Source organism: Eubalaena glacialis, chromosome 9, assembly GCF_028564815.1.
Source record: "Eubalaena glacialis isolate mEubGla1 chromosome 9, mEubGla1.1.hap2.+ XY, whole genome shotgun sequence".
Taxonomy (NCBI): Eukaryota; Metazoa; Chordata; class Mammalia; order Artiodactyla; family Balaenidae; genus Eubalaena; species Eubalaena glacialis.
Genome location: NC_083724.1, coordinates 38,468,279 through 38,492,082, shown reverse-complemented (window position 1 = coordinate 38,492,082; position 23,804 = coordinate 38,468,279). Strand labels below are relative to the sequence as shown.

Genomic DNA, 23,804 nt, shown 5'->3' with positions numbered 1-23,804 from the left:
TGGGCCCTAAATTCACAGAGACTGCTGTTAGGTATGTGGGGGATGGGAGTTCTTTGTTCTGTGATGCAGTGATGACCTCAGGGTAAACTGCCACTAGGCTGAGGAAAATGGAATGGCTGCCAGAGGGCCTGCTTGGGGCTGAGGGGGACATGGGGCTTCTCTGGGGCCAGTTGACCCATGCCCTGGCCTGCAGGCACTGTGGCAGCAGCTGCCTCCTGAGTCCAGGGAACCTGGTAACACTGTTCTTGTTCGTGGTTTGGCAGATCCAGAGGTGGTGGCAGCTTGGGAGATGGCGACAGCTTCAGCCCTGGTACTCTGGGGACAAGATGCAAGGCAAGGTGGGTGACATAGGTGTGCAGCTGGGTAAATGACTCACCACATGAGTTCAGGTGAGGAATCATTGACATCGATGTGGGCTCAAAGGAGTGACTATAAGCCTTAAATGTGAGGCTGGGTGAGTGACCATTAACACTAGATTTCAAGCCAGCTGAATGATCATGGACCCTAGATGTGGGGTTATGTAAGGGAATGCAGATCTCCAAATGTAGTTGAGTAATGGCCATTAACACCAGATGGGTAAGTGACTATTGTCCACAGATGTGGGCCCCAGTGAGTAACTGTTCACTCTGGGTGTAGAACAAAGACTGAGGGCTTAACGGTACATCTTGTGTCTCTGAAAAAGGCTTCATGCCTGATTGTATCTTTCTCCACTCCCCAGGGCCTACCACTTCTGTACCGCGTGGCTTTCCTTGATCGCCTGTGGAAGCAGAAGTCAGGGGAGGAAGAAGAAGAGGAGGAGGAGGAAGAAGAGGAGGCACTTCTGGATCCACTGAAGCCATGTTCTCTTCCCAAAGAAGCTCCTATTGGAGAACAAGCCACCACAGCCCCATCCCAGCCATCCTGTGATTCTGAGGGCCTCCACAAGGCCGTAGGGACACTAGAGCAAGTACTCACGCAGACCCCAAACCCTTCCAGATCCTTCCCCACCTTTCAGATCTTGACCAACCTGCCTGTGAGGCACAAGACAGCATCAGGGAGCCACCTACAGCAGAGAAAAAGCCAGCTCTTCTGGGGTCTCCCCTCTCTGCACAGTGAGTCCTTGGAGGCCATCTTCCTGAGCTCAGGTGGCCTCTCTCCCCTGAAGTTGTCTGTCAGTCCTTCTGTCTTCTTTAACAAGTTTGCCTTCCTGCCTAGAACCCCAGTATTGCTGCTTCCCCAGTATTGCTCCCCAACCCCACTTCCTACACATGAAGTCCATACTACAGAAGATCTGGAAGGAATGGCCTCTGACCCTCAGCAACTACCCTCCCCATCTTCCCCTCCTGTCCCATCACTTCCCCTCCATCTTAAATCCTTTCCCATGGTCCATAAGAGAGTCCTATCTGGCACTGAGGCAAATACACAGTGGCTTACACAGCAGAGAGAGGTCCCTTGGGTCTCTGAGGATCAAGCCCTGCACCCACAGCCTAACCTCCAAAGAACCAGGCCCTCCAAACTCTTCCATTCATCTGAGGTCTGGTGGAAGGTGCCATGGGATCCTGGCCTCCAACAACACATTCCAGACTCACTCTCTGCCTCCCTAGCAGAAAATCCCGCTAGCCTTCCAGGAGCCCTAACTAGGTCTGAGGCCCCATGGGGGACCATGGGGCAAAATGAGGACCCCAAAACCCCTGAGCCAGCAATGCCAGCTCCCAGCCTAACCCCAGCTTCTCTGCCAGAATGCCAGGGAGTCAGCCCTATAGGAGGCCTCTCTGGACCTGAGGCCCTCTGGGAAACCACAAGGCAAAGAGAGAATCCTCAGATCTCTGAGCCTACGACCTCAGTCCCTTGCCAATCTGTAGCCCCCATGGCAGAGCCTCAAGGAACCAGCACCCTGGAAGTTCCACCTGTATATGAGACTCAGTGGGGAACCACAGGACATAAAGAGAGTACTCAAGCCTTTCAGCCCCCAACGCCAGCCCCCTGCCCTCCCCTACATCCCCTGCCAGAACTCCAGGGAGGCAGTCCCCTGGGAGATCCATCTGGATATGAGCCCCAGTGGAGATGCAGAGAAAATTCAACAAACCTTTGGGCCTTTGAGCCCCCAGCCTTGGACGTCGACCCAGGACTCCATGGAACCATGCCTGCATGTGTCCCATCAGGATCTGAGACTCCGTGGAAGGGCACGCAGAGTAGAGAAAATCTTTGGGTCTCTGCAGACCCAGTTTCATCTCCCAGCCTTCCCTCAGCCTCTCTGCTGGAGTCCCTAGGAACGGGTGCCCAGGCAGTCTTGTCTGAGTCCAAAGCTTTGTGGGAGGCCATGAGGCAGACAGACAACCTCTGGACCTCAGAATCTCCAGGCCCTGGCCACAGCCCATCTCTAGCTCCTATTCTAGAACCCCACAGAATCCATCCTGTGGGAGGGCTCACTGGGTCAGAAACTGCATGGAAGGACACTGTTCATTCCCAGGATTCCTGGGCTTTTGAATCGCCATCTCTGGCCTTCAGCCCACCCGCAGTTCTTGTACTGGATTCCCTCAGAGCTAGCCCTATGGGGGTCCTGTTTGATTCTGAAGCTACATGTGGGGACACAGAAAGGAGAAAGAACTCCTGGGCCTCTGAGCTCCCAGCTTGCAGCTTACCCCAAGACCCATGTGGAGCCAACCCCTTGGGAGTCCAGTCTGACTCTGAGCCTACTAGGGGGGACATGGAGCAGAAAGAAACCTGTTGTGTTCCTGTGTCCCCATTGTGGGGTCCCAGCCCACGCCCAAACTCTATGTCAAAGTCTCACACAAGTGAGCCTATTGGAGACCAATGCAACTGTAAACCTGAGGGGGAAACAGTGGAGCAGAGAGAGAACTGCTGGACCATTGAACTCCCAGCCCCAACCCCCAGGTCACTCTCGGCTCCTCTACCAGATCCACACATTGACCTTGAGTTTGTGTGGAGGAATGTACAACAAAGAGGGATCCCCCAGGACCCCAGCCTTCCAGCAGTGGATCCCCTCCAGCCAATACCCTGGTCTCCCACCCAAGCTGAAGCTCTGAAGATTGAGTCCAACCAGCCTGGCCTATCCAAGGGAGAGCTGTTCCCAGGGGCTAAGGCGGAGACTCCATCCTCCCAGGGTGAGGCTGTCCCAAAGGTGCCCACCCACTCTGAGATCCAGGCCTGGCACTGGAGTAAAGAGTTGGAACTCAGGCTGAAGAAACTACAGCAGAGCCCTGCTTCCAGATCTCTTGGCCCAAGTCAATCATTTGGCAGCTCCCCTGCCCTGAGCTCCACAACTCAAGCCGCCCGGAGACTCTCTTCTTGCCCACCACAGCAGATTCATCCCCTCAGTCTGTGCCCCAACTCTTCAAGCTGTCATCCCCCCAAACCTCAGAGCACAGTAACTCAGCCTGTCCAGGTCCCCCACTGTTATCACTCCCACTCCTCTATCCAACCTCAGCTGTGGAAGTCTGGCAGGGCAGAACAAGGGTCTCAGAAAGAGCAAAGAATGAACGCGAAGATGGTGTCCCAGATCTCATCCCAGGGGTCATATGTTCACTGCCCAGGCCTGGAAGAGCCCTCATACCCTGAGGTTCCAGCCTCAGGCAAAAGACAGGACAAGGCTTCAGCCCTATCTTCAGCCAAAAAGAGAGAGAGCCCCAGGAAACCCAAAGAAGGAGACCATGGAGAAGGGGATGCAAAATTGGGGTCAACCACAGTTACAGGGAAAAGCCACCTAGCCCAGGCCAGACTAGCAGAGGTCCCTGTAAGCAGACTTTCGCAAAGATCTCAGCACAGGGACCAGAGCTCTCGACACACTGCTCTCGCCCCGCAGCCTCACTCCAAGGCTTCAGGTTCCCAAGATCAGAGAGGGGCAAGGCTGGGAGCTGGTGACACCCTGGCCCCTCGGCATTGTAAGCACTGCCCTTGGGCCCAGAAGCGTCTTTCCTCCCCCACACCTCAGGCTCCCCTTACCAGGGGTCTCCAAAGCATGTTAACCAAATTTCTGGGTACCCATGGACCCCTGCCCACCAAATCCAGTCAGCAGAGAAAAGGCTGGTAGTACTGGCACCCAATATAAGTACCCCAAGACCTGAAGCCAAACCAGTTGGGGGGTGGAGACACAAAGGAAATCCTAATAAACTAGCTGAACTAGACAAATCCCACTCATGTCTTTTTTGGAGTCTGGGGTACTGGGAATGACAGTTCCCTATTCTGCTGCAGCTGTATCTCCTCAGGATCAGGTCCCAGAAGTAGAGAGCTCAGGATTCTACAGGCTTAACTTTCTTTTCAAGCTGTTCACAGATGATCAACCTGGAGTCTACAACCTGGAGTCCTCACTCTACAGGGTGAAGCTGTTAAGGCCAGGGGAGCACAGACCAATGCTGCCCTTGAGAAAAACTTCACAGCAAGTCAACAGAAGAAAAATATATCCATTCACACGAGCAGAATTGGTCTGGGTCTAGGCAGCTGCTCTTGGTCCTGGGTATGGTCCCCTTCTTCACATACTTGATACACAAGTTCCCCACATATGTTTCTAGCCAATTCTTGTCAGCTCTCTGCTCTTTTCTCTCTCTAGTTTAGCTCATGCATCCCCAAGGCCACAAAAAGAAGTCCCTTTTCATATGTTTAGCGGTCGCTGGATTTCTTCTATAATTGCCTGTTCATATCTTATACCCATTTTTCTACTGCACTGTTTGTTGGGTATTTTATTACTTTTCTACTGCTGCCATAACAAATTATCACAAAACAACATAAATTAATTTTATTAGAAGTCTGATATATGTCTCACAGGGCTAAAATCAAGAGGTTGGCAGGGCCGCATTCCTTTCTGTAGGCACTGGGTAGGATTCATTCCTGGTCTTTCCCAGCTTCTAGAAGCTGCCCACATTCCTTGGCTATTGGCCCTCCTCCTTCATCTTCAAAGCTAGCAAAGGCAAGTCAAGTTCTTCTCACATCACATCACTTTTTCCTCCCTCTCCCACTTTTCAGGACACTTTTAATTACATTGGACCCACCTCAATAATCCAAGATACTCTTCCTATCTTAAAGTTATTTGGCTAGCAACCTTAATTCCATCTGCAACTTTAATTCCCTTTTGCCATGTAGCACAATATATTCACGGGTGCCAAGGATTAGGACGTGGGCATTGGTGGGGGGGTTCGGGAATGGCATTATCCTGTGACAGATATTAACTCAACCTGTTACATATGCTGCAAATAGTTTCTCCCAATCTGTAGCTTATTTTCTAATTTTAAAGCGATTTTTACCATGCCAAAGTTTAAATCTACCAACATGTTCCCTTATGGATTCTAAAGCACTTTCTTCTAGCACCCCCATGGATGTTTGTTTGTTTGTTTATTTTTGGCCGTGCCGTGCAGCATGTAGGATTTTAGTTCTCCAACCAGGGACTGAACCTGTGCCCCCTGCAGTGGAAGGGCAGAGCACTAACCACTGGACTGCCAGGGAATTCCCACAGATGTTATGTTTAGCTTGTTAATCTAATTTTTGAGTATAGTATGAGGAGAGAATCTAACTCCCCCAACTCCCAAAAAAGATATCTAATTTTACCAATACCATTAAAAACATAATGTCTTGAACCCATTCCATTAAGTGCCGTATTTCAAAACATGGGTCATTTTTTAGCCATCTCTAGGCTTCAGATCCACCTATCTAACCACCTACTAGTATTGTCTCATATACAACCTGTCTAAAACTTACTTATTTTCCCTTTAACCTTGTCCTCCAATGTGCGAATTCCTTTTGAAGGGGTGTACAACATCCACCCCAATACTGAAGCCAGAAGCCTCCTCCTGACTCCTCCTTTACCCTCACGCCCCAATCTAAAAAAGAAAAAAAAAAAGATTATCTCTGGTTATTGGGAATATTATATAATTTTTGGCTGCATTACAGATCTTAGTTCCCCAATCAGGGATTGAACCCGAGCCCACGGCAGTGAAAGCACCAAGTCCTAACCACTGGGCCACCAGGAAATTCCCAAAAGTAAAAGTTTTTTAAAAAGTGAATTGTTGGAAACTCCCTGGCGGTCCAGCGGATAGGATTCAGTGCTTTCACTGCGGGGGCCTGGTTCAATCCCTGGTCGGAGAACTAAGATCCCACAAGCCGCACTGTGAGGCAAAAAAAAAAAAAAAAAAGTGAACTGTGAATGAAAAAAAAGTGAATTGTCTATACACAACAATGCACATGTGGTTGACAATACTGTACTGTACACTTGGAAATTTTTGTGTGAATTTTATGTTATTTTGCCACAACAAAAAAAAAGAAAAAAATAAGTTCTCTAGCCCTGAAATCTGACGGTTACTTTCCTGCCTAAACCCCCAGAGGACCCACAGCATCTTTAGAATAAATTTCACAGCTGGCATTTGAGGTTCTTCACAATGTGGTTTGGCCTCTCAGGATTCACTCCCTGGCTAGTCAACCTGATGCTTCTTAAGCATGCTCTGACCCCATGTCAAGCCTCCCACCTTCCTTTAACCCCCAGCTCAGACTGCCTCCACAGCCTTCTCAGATTCTCCTATCTTGGTACGGTTTCCCCTTCCTTGCAGCCCCATTAACAATTTATGTCTTGTTGATAGCACTGCTTTCCTGATATTATGGCTATCAAGCTCTTCAAAGACAGTGAGGTTCTGTGAGGTCAAGTCCACACTCCCAAACCAGTGCTCTTCCCAATCTATAACATTCGCTCTACTCTGTATAGTTGGTTGAGAAAAAGTCAGAAGGTACATGCTTCCCTCTGCCTCCTCTCACTAATGTTACTATTCTGTTCCAAAGTTTTATTTAGCCCTAACTTGTCTATAGGGTCTGAGCCCAACTTACCACCTGCTGGCCAGGAGTGGAACTGAAGGTACTTTCCTTCTCCCCACCTATCCACCCCCAGAAAAATAGTCTCATAGTCTCAAAGACAATGCAATTCTGAATTTCCACTTGACATAGGGCCATTTAATGAGTCTATGCAACTCTGAATAGCTTTATGAAACATCCAAGTCCTATATTCTTAAGTCTTTTTAAGCCCTCAGTAGGTTGTAGGGCTGGGCAAGATTAACAAACCATGTAACATTTGCTCAGTTCAGTCAAACTAATGACTGGCAGCCCTGTGTTCCTCCTGGGCATTATGTAACCACTACTCTCAGGGCTACTTGGCAGGATCAGTATCTTGGACCCCAATATATTTCAAGATGTTAGATTTATAGTTCCATCTTTGCTTTTGCCTCTGTGGTGAACTGTTGGTCCTCCATGATCTAATTTGATGACATATTCTTGGTTAGAAACCCATCTTCTAATCACAGCACTTATCCTGTGGGAAGATTGGCTATAGTAAGATCACATTCCAATTTCTTTCTGGGAACCCTGTGGGGAAAAAGATGAACTGCCTATACAATTTGCCTCTTGGTTTAAGTATGCAGGCTTCTGCAGGTGCATTTTGACAATAAACAGTCCCTCACACTGCTTTCTACAGTTTACGAAGCACTGTCAATCATTTTATCAGACTAAGAAATCTCGAGGCCCCAGAAGAGCTCCGTGCCTTGTGTGACGCTACATTGTTATAAGCACAAGTGTGAGAAGCAAAACCAGGCCTCTCACAAGTCTGCTATTGTTTTTTTTCCTAAAGAATCTATAAAGCTCCAACCATCTTCCCTATAGACACACTTCGTGTTATAAGTGAGTGCAAAGCAATCATTCCAACACAAATTTCTATCACATATCAACCAGTACCTCTACCTATTTTGTGGGATCTTGCCTTCTGTTCTGTTCCCATAGCTTGATGCAGAGGTACCAAATATCTTTACCACAAAAGACCTTGTTTTTGGTCTTACTGAGGTTAGGTTGCCACAGGGATGAGATAGAGTGACAATGTTCAGAGTAGGAAGACTGAAAGCTAAGCCGTCAGGATACCTAAAATGGTAGGAAAACCAAAGGAGGACCAAAGACAGGATCCAGTGGAGGAAGTGTCACAAGGGGCAGTCAGTGCAAATCACAAAAGTGCAAGAATATCTATTTCACAGCACGTGAGTTCAAGATGCCCCAGTTTAATCAGCCAGTGTAACTATCTTGAGTCCTTGTAGTTTACCTACCTACGTAGATCAAACCAGAGGCTGGTATAAGTACTAGAATGACTAACTTGACTCTGGATTATTTTCTCTGCACCATACTCCTTCTTCGATAAGGCATCGAGGTACTGATCCCAGAAGCACTAAGTGATTACGTTAGTACTTGCTGAACGAAGAGGATACTCTATACCTGGACAAAACTATGCAAGTAATCATCTGAAAAACGAGGAGCAGGGGAGGATGTTTCGTTTAGAAAGAAACACATCCAATACTAGAATTTTATATTAGAAAAAAAGCTATGTTTTCATAATACAAATTACATAAAGGTGGACATAACTGTAAGTGATCCTCAAGCAAAACATATGAAATTTTTAGATGCATCAAGAGAACATCCATCTCCAGAGACTGTATCTTTCTACAACTTTAAGATTTTTGGAGGGCACCCCAATCCAGCCTTGGTCAGGAAAAGGGGACTCTGCAGGCCTAATCTCACCATCCACATCAAATACAGGTAGAGGATCCCACATTCAACACATCTGGAGTTCCATCAGGCTGCTCCCCCTCCACTGCAGTCCTATCCAGTGATACTGCAGACACTGGGCGAGGCAGCAGTATACCAATGTTAATCAGTAGGGGAAGAGAGTGCAATCTTACTTCTAGAATTTCACATTTGGAAGAGTGCCTTGGCAGTGAGGAGTAGCCCGAGGCCCTTCCCAGGAAAAGAAGCAGGCACAGGGGCCAGGACTCAGGCTCCATTTTGACCCAACGTTTATTGTCCTTTTACAACATGTCATTTTGGTTTAGAAACTGTTCGTGATTAGTTTTCCAACATTAACTCAAAAGCATGTAAAATAAGAATCAACCTACTCTCTATATAAACACCCAGCAACTGTAGCCCTTCACCCTCCTGCCCAGGTTGGGCAGGGGGAAGAAGGGAGGGCTTGGGCAGCATTGAGTGAAGTGCAGATGCTTTACCGTGGGGAATGGCGATAATGCCTTTGTTCACACCCACAGAGGTCCCCTGCACTGCCCCAAACTACAACAGAAACGGCATGGGCCCAAGGCCCAATTCCTTGATGGTAATTCACTCTCCGCCTCCCAAATGGAAAATCGCTTTTATTTTATCGCTTTTGTTTTGTATTTTTTTGTAACAGCAAGCCCCGGTCCAGAATCTGACTGCGGCTGAACTGCTCAGACCGAGGAGCGGAGCAGGCCGTGGGCGCACCCCTGGTCCCTCCTGGGCGAGCGCCCCCACCCTCAGGGAACAAGGTCCAGCCAGGCCAGCTCACTGCGCGCTGGCCACCACCACTTAGCCATACAGGTCATCGTCGTTATCTTCCGTGTACACACTGCCACCTGTGCCAGCGCCACTGCCCTGACTGGGGCCAGCTCCACCTTGGTTTCCTGAAGGGAATCTGCACAAGAGCAGAGGCAAAAAAGAGGGTTAGGGCAGGGCTTGTGTAGGATTTTCACAACTACCCATTCTAACCCCCTGAGGGCTCCAACTACCTTGGTTGTAGAGTTCCCCAAGACAAATTAAGCACTGCCCACTGAAACCTAGTTACCTGAAGCTGCCAAAGCCCCGACTCTGTTGAAGGGTCTGAGCAAACATCTCATACTTCCTGATGTCATTATCACTGACAGAACGGCGGGCAAAGCGCATGGCTTCCTCAAAGTGATCTCGACGGATCTCAGGCACTGGATCATCCTCTTCTACCTCCTGCAGGATAGGTAAACACAGACCACCGGGGCTAGTTAAGGCTCAGCCTGCATTCCTTCCCTGGCCTTCCTGACCCCATTACTGCAGTAGCTTATGGCAGAGGCTTAGAGGATTGGGCCTCTCCAATAAGGTGGGCCTCTCCTGAATAGGTTGCCAGGCCAATCTTCCTAAAACCGAGTCACTGCCCTGCTTAAAAACCTGTCAATGCATTCTGGAAAAGGTAAAACTGTAGGGACAGAATTCATATCAGTGGTTACCAAGGGCTTAGGGTGGGAAAAAGCAGCTGATTAAAGTGGTATAAGAGGGACTCCCCTGGCGGTCCAGTGGTTGAGACTCCGTGCTTCCACTGCACGGGTTCGACCCCTGGTTGGAGAACTAAGACTCCACGTGCTACAAGCCACAGCCAAAAAATTTAAAAAAATTTAAAAAGTGGCACAAGGGAACTTTTGGGGATGATGGAAATTTGTCTATCTCAACTGTGGTAGTAGTTATAGAACTTATGTATTTTGTCAAAAAGCACAGAAATAGTACACCTAAAAAGGGCGAATTTTACAATATGTAAATTATACCTCAAAAACCTAAACTTTTAAAAAGAAAATGTCAATGGCTCTCAGTGCTTATCACATCTAGATTACACCTTACCTACTGGCCTCACTTCCAGCAACATATGATCTCTTCAATTCTACCCAGGTTTTCCCAGATCCTGCAATCCTACTTCTCAAGCAGGTTATTTGGGTGACTTATTTCCTTTACCCAAATTCTACTCTCTCTTCACAGCCCAGGCTCACACCCTATCTCTTCTACTGAGAAGCCACTCAATTGCTATGATTTATGAGACTGCCCTCGGATCAGTGTATCAGTAGTTTATAAGCTTTGATGAGAGGGAGGAGAGACGTCACAGGCCCCCTCTAAAAGGTAAAGAAAGCCATTTATTTATTTATTCGTGAAGTCAGTCTCTAACACTGTGCCATGATACAATGGGAAACAAGCAAGATGATATAGAGTCCCTATCTTTATTGAGCTTACACACACACACCACCAAATTGTGCATTTAATTCAAGGGGTCCATGGAACACCAGGGATAGGTCCACAGACCCTAGGTTCTTAGCCCTGCTCTATTTGTTCCTCTGCTGATCTCTTCTCAGCCTTTATAATTCCTGATTGAAGGGGTTATATGCTCAGCATTTTCTCTTTTGACGCCCTGCTAAACATCTCAGTCAGGTGATCTTTCCAAAACCTTATACTCTTAACTCTAGGGCATTGTGGAGACTGTCCCCTGGCTCCCCCCAACTGGCACATCTGGGGAAAGGATGCAGACTCACCATGGCTGATGGGTTGGTCTGCCTCTCCCGTTCTCGCCTGATCTCACTCTCGATCGATTCACGGATGGCCAGCTTGCAAGCACGTTGGCAAATCTCTGTCAAGTCAGCTCCAGAGAAGCCATTAGTCATCTTAGCCAGGAACTCCAAATCCACATCCTAAAAGAAGCAACATATCTATCTTAGCATTTAGTCTCTCCTCCCCTGTGATACATTGATCTTTGACCATCCAAGCACTCCCAATTCCAGTTTATCCCATCTTCTGCCACCCTGTTTTATTCCTTATTCTAGATTACCCTAATACCCTCAAATCTTCCATATTCTCTTTTCAACCATAACCCCAGGAATCCCCAACGGAATCTTGTCCAGGAACCAAACACCACTCCACACAGCCTGCAGATTCACAGAAGTCCCCATGACCCCAAGACCATGCACCTGCCTTGGCAACTGGGGACTTGCGCAGGTTGGCCTTGAGAATGGCAACACGGGACTTCTCATCAGGAAGTGGGATGTAGATGAGCTGATCAAGGCGGCCAGGTCGCAGAATGGCAGGATCAATGATGTCAGGCCGGTTGGTAGCGCCAATGATAAACACATTTTTTTTTGTGGACATGCCATCCATTTCTGTCAGGATCTGGTTGATGACTCGGTCAGCAGCCCCACCACCATCTCCAATGTTGCCACCACGGGCCTTGGCAATCGAATCCAGCTCATCAAAGAACAGTACACAGGGGGCAGCTTGGCGGGCCTGTGTGAGGGACAGATGGACTCAAGCATTAGCACAATCGGATCTCTCAGATCTGAGAAGGAATGGAAAATAAAGTGACCTTCACTGCCCTAGCTGAGGTGCCAGAATGAGATGGTTTTAACTCTCCCAAAGAACAGCCTCCACCCTTAACTTGTCCCCAAGCAAGTGAATTGATAGCCCAGCCACCTATAGCTCACCTTGTCAAAGATTTCCCTGACATTGGCCTCAGACTCCCCAAACCACATGGTGAGCAGCTCAGGACCCTTGATGGAGATGAAGTTGGCCTGGCACTCATTAGCAATGGCTTTGGCCAGCAAGGTTTTCCCACAACCAGGAGGTCCATAGAACAGTACTCCCTTGGAAGGTGTCATACCAAACTTGAGGAATTTGTCTGGGTGCTCCACGGGATACTAGGAGGAAAAGCAAAGAGGGTTCAGGGATACCTCCAGAGTTTGAAAGAAACCTAACCAAACAGAAGCATCCTCCCACACCATCCCATGGTGAAGACCCAGGTTCCCTAAAAGCAGGCTCCTTAGTGCCTCCAACCAGAGAATAGCAGGTTCCTGAATTATGCTCACAATTTCTGCAATGAATGTGACAACACCCCAATATCACCCAGCTCAATTACAATGTACTGAGGCAGTGACTCACCCTGGACCAAGCACCCTACCTGGACCAGCTCCTGAAGCTCACGTTTGACATCCTCCAGGCCCCCAATGTCCTCCCAGGTCACCTGTGGTACCTCTACCACAGTTTCCCGCAGTGCTGATGGGTTGCTCTGGCTCAGGGCCCACTAAAAAGGGAAGAAAAACTGAGGATGAGACTTGCCAGGGGAGATCAAAGTGCATGTGTGTGTACCTGAGATATGGGAGAGGCCCTTACTCGGAAGTCATCCATAGTAACTGCCAGGGAGTTCATGACCTCAGCATCGATGGTCTCGTCCTCTAGGTCAATGAGGTCCATCTTCTTGCGGATGGCTTGCAGAGCAGCCTCCGAGCACAGGGCTGCTAAGTCTGCGCCCACATGCCCATGAGTTTCATTGGCTACCTGCAGAGAGAAGATCTACTTACTATGCTGTCTCTGAGATCTAGCTGCCTTAGGAAGCTCAGAGACAACAGAATCCTGGCCCCTTCCCCTGACTTCTATCTCTGGGTCCTTCCATTTCCCTGAACACATACTAGTGGCCCTTTCATCGGCTGGGTTTTAAGTATTCAAGCCTGGACTTGGGGCCTGGAAATAAAGCTGCCCCCCAAATTCTGGTTCACTCTAATTCAGTGTCAACCGAGAAACATGCCAACCCTAGTTTTCTGGATTCAATCTGAGATCACTTCCCTTCCCCTGCACAAGAATCAAAATCAATTGCCTCACATCTGAAGCTTATGTCCCTAGTCAGTTCCCTTCAACTGCCTGGAAACAGATATCCTAACTTCTGGCCAGCCCTCATCACCACTCCACCTGTTCAAGGTCCACATCATCTGCCAGCTTCATGTTCTTGGTGTGGATCTGAAGAATTTCCAAGCGTCCTGTAGCATCAGGGATTCCAATATCTACCTCCCTGTCAAAGCGACCTGTGAGACAGTGCATAAACATAGACAGGAATCATTTCTGGTGCAGAGGGAAGAAAGGGCAGGCCTAAGGTGACCAACCATCCCAGTTTGCCCAGGAATGTCCTGGAGTTAGCACTGAAAGCCCCATATCCTGGAAAATCCCTCGGCCTCAGGCAAACCAGGATGGGTAGTCACCCTAGACATGACATGGAATATGGGAAAGGAACCCTGGGCCCTAACACTGCAAAGAGCTTCAAGAAATCCTCAGGATTAGGTGACTTAGATGAAGGACAGATGTGGGATCAATGGGATTAAGGCCAGTAGAGCCACAATCTCCCCAAGAGCAAGGACAGCAAAAAAAGAAATTTGGGGTCCTTACCAAATCGTCGTAGGGCTGGGTCAATGCTGTTGGGTCTATTGGTTGCTGCCATAACTATGACATGGGCTCTCTGCTTTAGGCCATCCATGAGGGTCAACAACTGTGATACGATACGCCGCTCCACCTCCCCATGGGTCTGTCAGGACAGAATGTCTGGTCAGAAGTGAAGTCAGGACCTTTCAACACCCCACTATCCCCTCGGGTAAGTTCCTACTTTCTCTCTTTTGGGAGCAATGGCATCCAACTCATCAATGAAAATAATAGCAGGAGCATTCTTCTCAGCCTCTTCAAAGGCTTTACGAAGGTTGCTCTCAGACTCACCAGCCAACTTGCTCATGATCTCAGGACCTGAAAGCATATAGAATGGATACAATGACAAAACTATATCCTTTCTCAATCTCAAAAGAAATCAGCTATCTTGTTTGCCCAGTCCAGAGACAGGTCCTAAGTGAGAATGTGGTAATAACCTCTACTTACTTTCTCACAGTCCCTACCAACCATTATCCCAGGGTAGCCACCAAGCCAGGATAAAAAGTCAAGGAGCTCAATACACTTATCTAACAGTTGAGCTGGAAGTACGAAATGATCACAGCAGATGCTATGGGACCTCGGGCCAGAGCAGCAGCAGCACACCAGTTGGACCTCTACCAGCTAAATATCATTCTCAAAGAGATCACTGATCTCAGCCAGTCTTCCCCCAAACCCTCTCAAATAAGTAAGCATAGACATTTTGAGTTCTCATTCTAACTTACTCCTCTTAAATGTCTTCAGCCTGTCCACAATCTTTCTCAAGTTGGGGACAGATCAGGCGGCACCAGAGTAGAATACCATCCCCTTGTTGCTTATCTGTCTGCAATGTACTTTACAATAAAAATACTAAAGTATACACGAGGATAGGTATACAAATGAACATGTCCATGAGTTCTCCAGCTCATGAGACTAGGTCATGCTCAGCTCAGAGTTGAGTCCAGCCAAACAAAAAGCGAACCAAGACTCCTACCATTGATCAAAAAGAAGAAGGCGCCAGTCTCATTCGCCACAGCTCGAGCAATCAGGGTCTTTCCAGTCCCCGGAGGTCCATAGAGCAGGATTCCCCGAGGAGGCTGAGGACCAGTACAGAAGGTGTGATTAGGTTCAGACTCCCGCCTTCTCCCAACCCCAGCCACCCTAAAATGGCTTGACAAGGGCTCCATCTAGAGAGGGTGAGAATCAGAGCTCAACTCTGACACCAGTAAGAGTGAGCCCTCAAGCAGCAGCTGCTAGGAAGACAGTTTACTTCAGACCATACTCACTCCTCTTAGCAGCAGAGAAAATACTGCTAGAAAGCTGACAATACTTATGAATGCATAGGAGACAAAGAGCAGAGAAACCACACTAAGAGACTCTTAGTGTAACTGAGTCTGAAGATCCTGGGACTAGGAAAAGCAAGAGGCCATTAGGCCAAGGGCCTGAATTTAGACAGACAAGAACCAAGGACTAGCTTAGACATTTAAGAGTGTTGGCCAGAGGCTCACTCCAGTAATCCCAACCCTCCAGGATTTATTATCATGTTGGAATGCCTTCTCTTACCAACTACCACAAGTATTCCTCTTTGAAGTTGTCTTTCATCTTCAGGGTGTCCCATGATACGGGAATGATTGGGATGTTACATTTCAGACCAGCAGTTCTCAAATATTTTGGAGATAAGCAGTTCTCAAATTTCCTTAACTTCTACTTCTACTGGGCAGCACTGTTCTAGACAGGTTGGCAAACTAGGGTGAAATTTTATTTACAGGGTCCATGAGATAAAAATGGTTTTTACCTTTTGAAGGGTTGTAATTAAGAAAAAAAAAAAGCAACAGAGAACTTAACTGGCCCACTCTGTTCTAGACCATTAGTAGCGTGAATGAATTTAGAGCCCTCTATAAACTCAAATACAGTACTTCCTCTCTAATCCAAGGCAATGATGAAACACATGTATGAAAACGTCCTAGGATTAGACAGCAAGTAGTTGTTAATCACCACCCTAGACTATATCCCACAGAGCCCAGGATGCTCACCTTCACACCAATTGCCTTAAAGAGAGCAGGATGTCTCAGGGGCAGCTCCACCATCTCCTTTATCTGAGCTAGCTGCTTCCTGCAGCCACCAATGTCATCATAGCCCACTTCATTCAAAGACTCTTCCTCATCCTGAATATGGAAGAGACAAAGAAAAGAAGAAGGCAGGAATACTACTATCAGCAAAAGTTGAGTTTCTCCAAATCTGATGTAGAGAAATCTGCTGTATGAGAAGATTCTCCTCTAAGGGGATCATGCCTCAAAAAACAACTCTAAAAATCCCAAGAAAAAGATTTCTTTTGTTTTGTTTTTATGTTTATTTATTTGGCCATGTCGTGCAGCTTGTGGGATCTTAAGTTCCCTGACCAGGGATCGAACCTGCACCCTCAGCAGTGAGAGTGCAGAGTTCTAACCACTGGACCGCCAGGGAATTCCCAATTTTTGCTTTTGTTTTATTTCAATTATTTACTTATTTATTTACTTACTTAATTATTTATTTATGCCAAGGCAAAGATTTCTAGCATAGCCTTTCCCTATCACACTGTCCTTAGTCTTACTGGGATGGGCTCCCCTAAGACCTGAAGCTAGAAACTGTGGGAAATGCACAGGGGTCTAGATGCCAGCATCAGCACCACTTCTTCAAAAATTATTCCAACCACTTAGACCTTTTAGGTTCAATCTAGGTTTTAAAAATTATTGGTATCAGATACTTCCAAAAAACACCTAGGCCCAGAAGTGAATAGCTAGGTTTTCCACCTCTGGCAAGAAGCTTAGCTATCAAGTCTGGAAATTCTTTGGAACTACCACACAACTGTCCCACTAAGTAATCACAAAGTAGGATACCGGGATCAGGGAGAGAACTCACCTCTCGTTTGATAGGCTCCCCTTCACAGTGAATCACTGTGTCTGGAGCAACAATACAGTAAGGACTGGGATCTGTCTCCACTACTTTGAACTCTACGGCACGCATTCCACCCCGGACAAGGAAAATGTCTCCTGTGAGAGCAATCAGCACAAGAGCAGTTAGAGGTATCTATTACCAGACCAAGTGAGAATTCCTCATCAGAACCTGGGATCTAGAATGCCAAGTTCACGAGATATTGCCCTTTCTCCTTCCCATCCACATCTTATTAAGCATCAGGCAAAAAGAGAAAGTAAACTGTGAAGAGTCCCTCTGCCACTCAAGACAGTGAACGAAACCTGAGGTGTCAGAAAGAAGCCCATAAGGTTTTTGATTTCTGGGGGATAGATAACCCAGGCTTTCACGACAACCACCAATGGTAGAACTGTGCTAAATATTAAGTACACTTTGGACAGCCAAAATGGCCCACCTCTTCCTTCAGAGATAAAAGAGAAGACAGCTTACTCTACTGGAGCAAGGAGTGAGAATGGGGAAATGGGGGAGTGGAAGGAAGGGGGGAAGGAGAGAGTACACATGAGCATGTGTACAGAATGTGTGTGTATAGACACACATATGAGAATGAGACAAAGATATCCCAAGGTTTACTCTTGGGTATCCCTACAAACAATCACCCTTAAGTTCAGTCCCTAGAATTATTTCTCACCTTTCCGGATGGGTCGATAAGCTTCCAGGAAGTACGGCTTAAGGTAAACCTCGAAGAGATTGCCAGTGATGCCTTCCACCGTGTCATCGATGGGTAGTACATGGATACGTTTGCCGTACTTCACATCAGGGCATGGCTGGATGCTGAGGATGACAAGCAGACTCCACGTTACCAACCAAACTGCAGCCCCAAGCACTGGGTGTCCAAAAAGGCCTGGCATAGAGAGCCAATGGCAAGCGAAAGAGAAAAGGCAGGGATGGCTTTAGGTGAAGAGAGGCAGGAGGGTAGGGTGGGAGTGAGGGCAAAGAAACAGCCAAGCAGAACAGGTCACACGCAGGGTGGGGTAGTAGGGGGAGCCTCTAGAAGAAGATGCTGGGGTGGCCCACTCCCAATCAGTGAGCCAAAAGGAAGACCCACACATCTGGAAGCCTCACAAAGACACAAGAGGGAAGGTCTTCAGTGAGAGATATCCAAGGATGACCCATTCTGGTCAGTATTGGTAACCCAATGTTACAAAGGGAGACCTTAGTCTGACAAGTGTCAGGGTCAGAGAAATAGAAGTGAAAAAATAATCTCAGTCAGGTGGTCAGAGCACCTTGAGAAAGTGACTAAGCACCTCCAGGAAAAAGGCTACATGAAACCTATAATCCATGGAAAAGAATCAGAAGCCTGAGATGCTCCTGGCCAAGTGACAGATGGTCGGGTAGCAGTGGCTAGAGATGACTCCAAGATGGGGAAGCCTCTTGCCTAAAGTTAAGTCTAAAATCACTCAGACTGGCGCTATCCTAGGTCTGGCTCAAACTATGCCTCCCTCCTAGATTAACTTGGATCTTTACACAAACCTGCTACGAGTCCACCTTCCACGCCCATACTCCCATCTCATTCCAGCCCCAACAAAAGCCATTAATGCAACCCAGCTGTAAGGTTACTTGGCAGATACAAACACTCAAATGGCATCCTAAACCAGGGTCTAAGGTGTGATAAGTTATACCTCTGGTAGAAAAATATAAAGGTACCAAGAAAGTCACAGAAATGCCAACTTGTCCCAAGGGTCATGCAAAGGCAGGTTTTGAAGTCCCAGAGGCAGAACCAAAACCTAAAGACAACCCAGAAACATAAGTCTTCCCATGGCCTGCAAGTTCCCAATATCTGCAGCTGTCAAGGCCTTGGTGGGGGTACTGCTTGTAACGCAGGCTGTCTCTGGCCTCCCATCCCTGAGGGGCCAAGAACCCCACACACACCTGATGACATCCCCCAGGTGTACGCGAAGGTTATTCCGAACAACTCTATTCATTCGAATCTTCTCATCAGAACATGTGTCATCAGAAAGCACAATGCACACAGCTTCCCGCCTCTTCTTTCCTTTCAGCAACACTGTGTCACCTCGGAACAACTGCAGCTCATCCATCTTGGGCTGAGGAAAGAAGGTTAAGGCCTTTGGGTCACTGGGTCAGGGGGTAAGCAGCAGCCCTGGAGGTTGGGATTCCCAGTAAACCCCACTCTATCTGTGGTCACTGCAAGAAAAATGAGAAAAGAAACCTGGGAAAAGCCCTCAGGTTAAGTGCAATAAGCAAAGATTGGACTGTGGACCCAACTTACCTGGGACAAGGATACCACACTGTTGTCCTCATTGATGGCTTCATCAACAATTAACCGATTGGGACGGTTCTTCTGTTTAAGAATGGCTGTTGATAAATCATCACCTTTTGAACTAGAAAGAGAAAATGAAGTCAGTTCCAAAACATATTCCAGCAAGGGCCCCACCAGTCTCTACCAGCAACTCTTGGTATTCTGAGTACTGGTATCCTAGCTGTAAGGCCCCAAGTGATCTTGCCCCAGGGTCAGGAAACTAAGAAAACAAAATAAAAGTGGAGACTGAGCAGTATTTAGAGAAATGAAAATAGTCTCAGACAGTATAGAATAGTGATTAAGAGAAGGGGCTCTGTAGTCAGACCTGTTGGGTCTGAATCCCAACCCTGCCACTTAACTGGGATCTTGGGCATGTTATTTAACCTCTCTGGAGGTTGATGTCCTCTTCCGTAAAATGCGTACTATAGTAGCACCCATCTCAGAGGATTACTGTCTTAAGCAAGATAATGAATACAAGTTCAACACAACGCCTGGCATATGGTATCAACGGTCAGTATGATTAGCACTGCAGAACATAGCACAAGCTCTTTCCTTGCTAACCTTCTTGCAGAAGGAAGCAAGCAAGACAATCTCCCATAGGGCTCAGGGAGGCCCCAAGCCCCGCAGAGCAAGCCTGGGAACAATGAAGAATCATTAGAATTACCCTTCTTACTGGCTAAACCTGCTGAACGCCAGAGCATTCTGTGTACCACAGGAATGCAAAGCATAAAGACGATCATATTTGGAAAAAACAAACAAAAAAAATACACACACACAAAACACCAACAGATCTGGAACCTTCATCAGAAAGAAGCTCAAGCTCAAAAGGAATCTCAGAAACCTCTGCAAAGACACACAACTCCATGGGGTTGGTTCAAAAAGTTAAAACCAAGAAATGTTGAGACATGGGGCAAATCCAAATCCCTCTCACCCAAATCAAGGTTGCCTGAGTCTGAACTGAGTTTAAACTATCTAAATAGTTCCTATCATTTCCTAGAAGCTAAGATCATTCATCCGACACCAATTTCTCACTTAGCTCATCTCCAGCCTTCACTAACTAGACTCAGTGGGCTCTCCCTCTGAAGAGGGCTACCTCCTCTTAGTAAGGCTCAGGAAAACATGAGCATTAATCAAAATAAGAGGGCCAGACAATGGAAGAAGCCAAGAAATAAATAAAAAGGAACCTTTTCCATGGATTATTTCTTCACTCAACAAATTCACGTGTGTGTGTGTGTGTGTGTGTGTATACATATACATAAAAAATACGTCAGGCATCGTTCTAAGCATCTATCAGTCAACAAAAGAAGACAAAAAAGTATTCCTACTGGAAATACCTTCACAACTTGCAAGAAAAAATATGCCTATGCTCTAGAATACCAGCTAGGGAGTTACGGGATTTTTTACATCTTTTGGCCCTGATACACTCAAAAGAAATACAAATCCCATTCATCTAAAGAAGCTGTAAGTTTTCTGCTGACCCTCTCACACAGGCTGCATCTTTATTTACTCCCTTTAAACTAGTTTCCAAGAGTGGAGTTTCCTTAGGTTTAAACTTGCCTCCCCCAACCCCAAAGTGGTGGTCACAATGCTGCATACTCTTCCAATGCTTATCAACACGCTAGAAAGCAAGCATGGTCAATATGAGAGTTGAGGGCAATTTAAATCCATCCATTCTCCCTCTCCCCTATGCATTAAAATACCCTTCAAGGGCTGCCCATCTTCCCGTTTGATGTATAGGACCAGGGCTAGAGAAAAACAAAATGCCAGATGCCTCTAGTCATCAGTTTGTATTTTAACCCCGAAGCTGCATCCTAGGAAAACCTCCAATCTGCCTACCATTCCTGATCCCAGCACTGGAGATGAGTGGGATGCTCTTCCCTTAAAGTAAGGACCTTTAATTCCACATCTATCTATTGAGATCAAAGGAAGTAATCTCTACATGAGAAAATTCAGTTTGATCATGGGCCAAGAGCAGTCCCGGAGGCTCTCTGGGGACATCCCGCTGGTCTTCTGCATGAGTCAGGCCCTTTCCAGAACCCCAATGGGCCACAGGGGACTTGGACAGAGTTCAGGTAAGTCATCAAGATGACCTAGAGATCAGAAACTGTCTATGATGCCAGGTTCCAAGAATTTTGGACTTTTAGTCTTGGAAACTAAAGACTAAGCGACTACTTTAATTCTTTATTAAGCAGTCCTTTTAAATAGGCACCTGAGTAATACTTCATCTCAATTCAGAAACTTGAGAAAAAGGAACACATCTCAAAAAAAACTAAACTCTCAAGTCAGGAAGGTGATTTGCATAGAAGGGTTTCCATAGGATGAGGGTGTCTTCCCCTCGCCCCCGCCCCCCACCAGTATCTAAAGCTCTTAATTCTAAAACAGGTAGAGGTGGCCAGGTTTTATCTGATGCTTTCCTGAGTAGAGGGCCCAGGATTTCTCAACGTAACTGCTTACGGAAAGGAACGTGTGTGTTTGACTAGTTAAGACAACTCTAACTCTCACACCGCAAAGGCTGAAATCTAGAAAGGCTCACAAAATACGAACTGAAGTTTGAATTTTAGCAAGAACCTAATGAACCTCATTTCACAACATCAAGGAAAACTGACTAAAGCCTTCTCGTATGAATAACAACATGCCTAAAGTATGAAAGCGGCCAGATGTGAAAGGCAGGGCCCGCCTCTCCCCAACAGCTTCTCATCACTCAGGTCGTAGACGATGCCAACCACAAGCCAGGCCGAGCCGGCTCTAAAAGTGGCCGTCGTGAGCTTCCCTGAGCTCGCCAGGCCTTCCCCTGCTCCGGCCTCCGCCTCGGTCTCCGGGCTCCTAAGGCCTTCACGTGGCCCAAAGTCCACGCCCACCGGGCGCAGTTAGGGCGTTGGGCCCGCGGGGCCTGCACTCTCTGGGGACCAAAGGCCTAGAGCGGGTGGCAGACCGGATCGCAGGTGGGCGCCCCCAACCCCCGGGGCGCCGCGCCAGCAGTGTGGGCCCGCAGACCTCTCACTAGGCCGGGACGGCCGCCCAGAGAAGCCAGTCACGCCGGCCCGGGCCTGCATGACACAGCACGATCTGGCCCAGGCCCCGACCCAGGCCCAACGCAAGCCCCGCCTAGGGGGCGCGCGGGGGCGCAGCCGGACCCAGAGGGGTCCGCGGCTCCTCATTCGCCCCCTTCCTCTCCTCTCCTCTCCCTCCTTCCCTGTCTCCACCTCCTAGACGCGCCCACAGCCAGGCCCGGCCGGGCCTACCCAGCGCAGCGGGTCTGCCGCTGCGCGCACCCGCGGCGGGCGGACGGGCGCGCGCACACACTCACTCAGCTCCGGAGGCCATGGCGCGCGCCTCTCCCGGCCGGCGGCTGTGGCGGCCCGTGGGTAACGGCTACAAGAGGTGGCAGGCGACGGACTGGGCCGGGGCTTGGGTCTCCCGGGCGGGGGACGAGCGGAACGACAAACCCGCAGACGGCCTCCCTCTCGCTTCCTCCCAGTGGCACCGGGGCGGTGGGCGGGCGGGAGACGCTGACGCCTGATCCGCGAGGGGGCAGCGGCAGCCACGACCCAAACGACGGCTGCAGACGCTTCGCTAAGACTGAGCCGAGAAGAGCCGAATCATCGGAAGGAGAGGTGCTCTCACCTCAGCCAATCAGCGCCTGCCCTGGGGACTCCCGCCCGCCTCTCCGCGCCTCTCCCCAGCAACCCGCGGACCGGAGCCAATCAGGAAATTCGCTTGCTGCCCGGCTCCCGCCTCAGGGATGCAACACGCCTAGTAACGCCACGGCAATTGGCCGCAACGCTACGCTTCCTCGACGGATTGGGATTCTCGACCAATCAACGAATGGAAGAGGGCCAGATCGACTGGCGAAAGGAGAGGCTTTATCCCTGGGAGGCAGGCTCTCCCACTTGGCTCCAGTTCATTGGCTCCTGAGCTTATCCTGCTAGAAAAACCTGGCACAATGGATTGAACCCTTGTATTAGTCTAGTTCCGTGGTAGTGACAACCTACACACCCATCTTCTTCCAAAACCTGAGTCTCAACCCTAAGCCCTCTCCTTGCTCCTTCAATACGCTGGCTCCAGCCATCTCTATTCTGGACTCTTTGACTAGCACCCCAGCTCTTAATCCACTGTACCTTATTGTCATTGCACTCTTTGGTAATCCTAATCCCATAGGCTTTACAGTTCCTCAGGGCTTGGAGATACATGCTTCCTCTTACCACCAGGTATTAATATTTATGGCTAAACGAGGGAGGGCAGTCAAGTCCAGAGAGGAGTCAAAAGGCAACTACAGGGGCTTCCCTGGTGGCGCAGTGGTTGAGAATCTGCCTGCTAATGCAGGGGACACGGGTTCGAGCCCTGGTCTGGGAAGATCCCACATGCCGCGGAGCAACTAAGCCCGTGAGCCACAACTACTGAGCCTGCACGTCTGGAGCCTGTGCTCCGCAACAAGAGAGGCCGCGATAGTGAGAGGCCCGCGCACCGCGATGAAGAGTGGCCCCCGCTTGCCACAACTAGAGAAAGCCCTCGCACAGAAATGGAGACCCAACACAGCCAAAAATAAATAAATAAATTTAAAAAACAAACAAAAAAAAACAAATGTTCAAGTACAATTGGTGTCTTTAAAAAAAAAAAAAAAAAGGCAACTACAGAACACACAGCGGATTCAACAGAGCCCGAAGCAGCAAGAAAATTGTAGGCTGAGACTTGAAGTCCTCGGGCCCAAAATGCCAGCTAGCCCTGACTATATTCAATAGGCAGCTTTGGGGGCCTGTTGACTGAATTCACTCTTCACCCCCTATCCACACAGACACATTTGACTGAGACAGTGGAAATCCAA

General features: G+C 48.2%; 2 protein-coding genes across 2 annotated transcripts in view; one reads left to right on the top strand and one right to left on the bottom strand.

Moving 5' to 3' along the window:
• Positions 1 to 4,030, top strand: part of SPATA31G1 (SPATA31 subfamily G member 1) — a 31,138-nt gene extending 27,108 nt beyond the window's left edge. Inside the window, exons 4-6 of the mRNA XM_061199199.1 lie at positions 194 to 338; positions 719 to 839; positions 2,499 to 4,030. Coding sequence (XP_061055182.1) covers positions 194 to 338; positions 719 to 839; positions 2,499 to 4,030 — 1,798 coding nt within the window. The remainder of the gene's footprint in view (positions 1 to 193; positions 339 to 718; positions 840 to 2,498) is intronic.
• Positions 4,031 to 8,787: 4,757 nt separating this feature from the next.
• VCP (valosin containing protein) lies at positions 8,788 to 22,583 on the bottom strand. The gene is made up of 17 exons (XM_061200311.1): positions 22,290 to 22,583; positions 18,953 to 19,064; positions 18,595 to 18,767; positions 17,354 to 17,496; positions 16,654 to 16,784; positions 15,789 to 15,920; positions 14,750 to 14,852; positions 13,964 to 14,097; positions 13,750 to 13,885; positions 13,279 to 13,391; positions 12,706 to 12,870; positions 12,494 to 12,616; positions 12,021 to 12,233; positions 11,515 to 11,823; positions 11,079 to 11,234; positions 9,602 to 9,756; positions 8,788 to 9,451 (listed from the first exon to the last, which is right to left on the bottom strand). Exons 1-17 carry the CDS (start codon positions 22,304 to 22,306, stop codon positions 9,346 to 9,348), a joined length of 2,421 nt encoding a protein of 806 aa, XP_061056294.1. The 5' UTR covers positions 22,307 to 22,583; the 3' UTR covers positions 8,788 to 9,345.
• Between the last annotated feature and the right edge of the window lie 1,221 nt (positions 22,584 to 23,804).